This window comes from Sinocyclocheilus rhinocerous, unplaced genomic scaffold, assembly GCF_001515625.1.
Source record: "Sinocyclocheilus rhinocerous isolate Xijiao unplaced genomic scaffold, SAMN03320098_v1.1 scaffold919, whole genome shotgun sequence".
Taxonomy (NCBI): Eukaryota; Metazoa; Chordata; class Actinopteri; order Cypriniformes; family Cyprinidae; genus Sinocyclocheilus; species Sinocyclocheilus rhinocerous.
In genome coordinates, this window is record NW_015637585.1 from 1808148 (window position 1) to 1811561 (window position 3414).

Sequence of the window (3414 nt, forward strand, 5' to 3'; positions counted from 1 at the left end):
GATATTATTGAAGAGGATTGTGCAGAACCTGTGCAAGTACGGCTTTTAATGGTAGGCCTATGTTTTTTGTTTGTTGTTGTCTCATACTTTTAGATACGCTGTTATTTGTAAATGCTACTGCTTCTGTTAGCTTTTAATATACGGTTTTATTCTGATTAAAGCTTTAATACAGTTCGGCAACCGCACGCGCATCCATGTATAACGCTTCTCATAACTATAGTATGTAAAAATAAGTTTATTCACTGAACTGATGATCTGAATGAGAGAGAGAGAGAGAGAGATGCAGAGCAGGGCGAGGCCAGGAACAGGATGAGAACACTGCTTTAGAACATTGATTTTGAAACTTGTGAATCCATTAGAATCGTTAGAAGACAGAATCGCGATTCATATATGAATAGATTTTTACGTGCACCTCTAGTTTTCTCTTCCTCTTCTCTAAAGCAGCGCAGCATGGCCTCGCCCCCTTTGCTGCGTGTTCCCGGAGGCGGGGTTTATGTAAAATTCTAAAAGGTTCTTGACGTAACGGACCCGGGAAGTTACTTGTTGTAGTCCCTTACCAGTCGTTTTTGTAGGCATTAAACTGCCAGAATTTTAAAAGACGATATCTCCGTTTGCATTGAACTTTCAGATTTGTAACTTTACAGATATTGTTTATGATCAAACAGCAACATTACACACTAACTAACATTAAAAAAGTTAAATTGCAATCAACCACCCCTTTAAATCTCGCACACACTCAAACTCAGTGACTCAGAAGGAGTGGTATCAGTTTACGTACTGTAAAAAGCAAAAGTGTTCAGGGGTTTGCCATTATTTCCTCCCTCTTCATCATCGATTTCATGCTCTCTCTCCATCTCATTGATCTTGCTTTATCTCTACTCTTTTTTTTTTTTCTTTCTTTTACTTGCTGCACTTTCATTAGTGTTACACAACGCCTCTTCTGAAGAGCTCACACTCTCTAGAGCCCTTTCTGTGTGTGTGTGTGTCCTGATTATACGATAAAGGCTAATGAGTATGCCTGCAGCTGACATTTGAGCTGTAATTCAACCTGTAAACATACACTCATGGGCTTCTCTTCCTTCCTTCTCTTTCTACCTTTCTTCTTGTTGCTTAATTATCCATTTAAATCATACCCTCATAATTCTCTTCATAAAGTGGAGCACATAGGGCACCATGATTTCTGCTCATTAGTTTATTGTTATAATTCTCGTTATCCCCCCTCAGCACAGGTGAGACTAAATCAAACCTCTTCCTCTGGTGTGTTAGAGCTACTAGAGGTTGTTTGCATGCAGTAAGATGACCGTACATATTGATCAATACCTGATCTACTTCAGTACTCTGGAGGCCACGGTGGAGTGTTTGTGTTTGATGGAGGGTATTTGCTGTGGGCTTAAGAGCAAGAGAGAAGCAACTTTAGAAGGAAAAACATGCGAGAATGAGTGTGAGAAACAAGTTAAAGATTTCTTGCTGTATCACTGCATATGCTGTTATGTAAGGGAGATACTTGCAGTCTTTTCTCACTCTCTTTTTAAGTCCAGTGAAGCTGTATTGGCATGAATATTAAAGTCCATTATTGCCAAAAATACAATGTTAAAAAGAGACTCTAGGAGAATCTCATTGTAGATTGTAGTTGTTCAATAGAATGTGCCTTATTTACCTTTTGGTGTGATTGTAAAGCTTACAGTTTCATTTATCACTGTAAAGGACAGAGCCTTTGGTAGGAATAACATATTTCTCAGATTGCTGGATTTGGGTTTTTCAACTTCTTTCTTTTAATGTTTGATTGACAGGTGGTGGGTGGGTCTCAAGGTTCTCAGGTGAAGCTGTCAGATGGCTCAGTGAAGATGGTAACAGCTGCCGCAGCAAGTCACCTAAATAAACCTGGCACAACAACCCTGAGAATGACGGGAGGTGTCATCACTGCCACAAGCTCCACCCCATCCACACCCAGTGCCACACCCACCTCTCAACAGGTAGGAGATTTCGGATCAAGAAGTGTAGCTCCTTCCCTATGAAAGTCTTATTGGACTAAAATCACATTCCATGATTAGATTATTCTGTAGCTTTGACTTCAGCTTTCAACTGAGATGAAAAATGTTCGTACTGGAAACTCATTGTGTTGTGCCTTCATCACAAAGTTGATATATTGAAGTCACTTTGTCCATTTATAACGCCTCTAATGATTTCCCCCCTACAGTCATCAGAAGCCACTGGAGGATCGTCCTCTCAGCCATTCCCTCAGACGGCTAAAGCGCCACCGCAGCACCCTGTGCTTGTTGCTGCCAATCAAGCTGCGGTGATCAGTGCGGCCAAGAGTGCCAGCTCTGCCGCCAACACAGCAAAGAGTTCTGCCTCTGGCACCGGTGCGGTTGTCACAGTCACAAAGAGCGTCAACGTGCCTCTCATTAGCCTGTCGAAGGGGGCGGGGTCGTCTGTCGTGGGTGGGGCCAAAAGCGCCAGCCCATCACTGGTCACTGCAGCGTCACTGATAGGTGGAGGGACGGTCAGCGGGAAAACTGCTGCCGCCATCTCAGGTAACCAGTCTTCTTTTGTCTAGAGTTGCCCCTTGTTTAAAAAAAATAATTTATGATCACACCTTTCACAGTGTAGCAAATTAGCTCAAAAGGGAAATGTATATAAATAATTATGATTAATTACAATTATTATGATTAATTACGATTAATTACAATTATTTATATGAGCTGCCAGTAGTAACTGTAGCAGAATTAAATTGCCATCAACTAATCTGTTCGTCCAGCGACCATTTAGTGTAATTTCATATCAACTCTTAAGAAAGGATATTTTCGTGGCCACAGAAAACAACCTTCTTACAGTAGCCTAATAATGCATTAGAGCATGTAGCAAGGATCAAAATAGTAAAGGGACATTATTCACAAGCAGGATCAGAAACTCGTGTAATCTGTGCACAAAAGTTTTATTAAAGGGGTCCTATTATGCTTTTTCACTTTTTGAATTTTAGTCAGTGTGTCGTGTGTATGTTTGGGCATAAAAAAGATCTTCAAACTCCCTAAGTCCACTCCAAAGGGAGATATTTCGTTTTTAAAAAATCCCCTTTCAAGAACTACAACGAACGGCTCGTTTGGACTACAGCGTTGTTTTCCGGGTTTTGTGATGTCACAAAGCGGCACATGGAACCACCTGAGTAAAACCATCAGCGCCGTTTATAACGGGGGTCTATAGCTTATACTAAACCTCTGTTTCGTTTAGATAAATGTACGATACTTGCATTGCCTTGGTCGTTGACGAGTGTCCGGATGCAGTCTCGGATGAAAGTCTTGATGGTTTCAAGGTTTTGGACTTGCGATCACGGTCTTCCGGGTTTGAAGAGTGATGAATTACAAAGATGTTCTGACTCAGTGGTGATTGGGAGTTTCTTCCCAGTGGAACATGAAA

The 3414-nt window shown here is 41.2% G+C and overlaps 1 protein-coding gene across 1 annotated transcript in view; it reads left to right on the forward strand.

Annotated features, from left to right (window-relative positions):
* yeats2 (YEATS domain containing 2) overlaps nucleotides 1-3414 on the forward strand; it is a 69845-nt gene that overhangs the window by 54498 nt on the left and 11933 nt on the right. The window contains exons 19-20 of the mRNA XM_016564147.1: nucleotides 1791-1973; nucleotides 2198-2534. Coding sequence (XP_016419633.1) covers nucleotides 1791-1973; nucleotides 2198-2534 — 520 coding nt within the window. The remainder of the gene's footprint in view (nucleotides 1-1790; nucleotides 1974-2197; nucleotides 2535-3414) is intronic.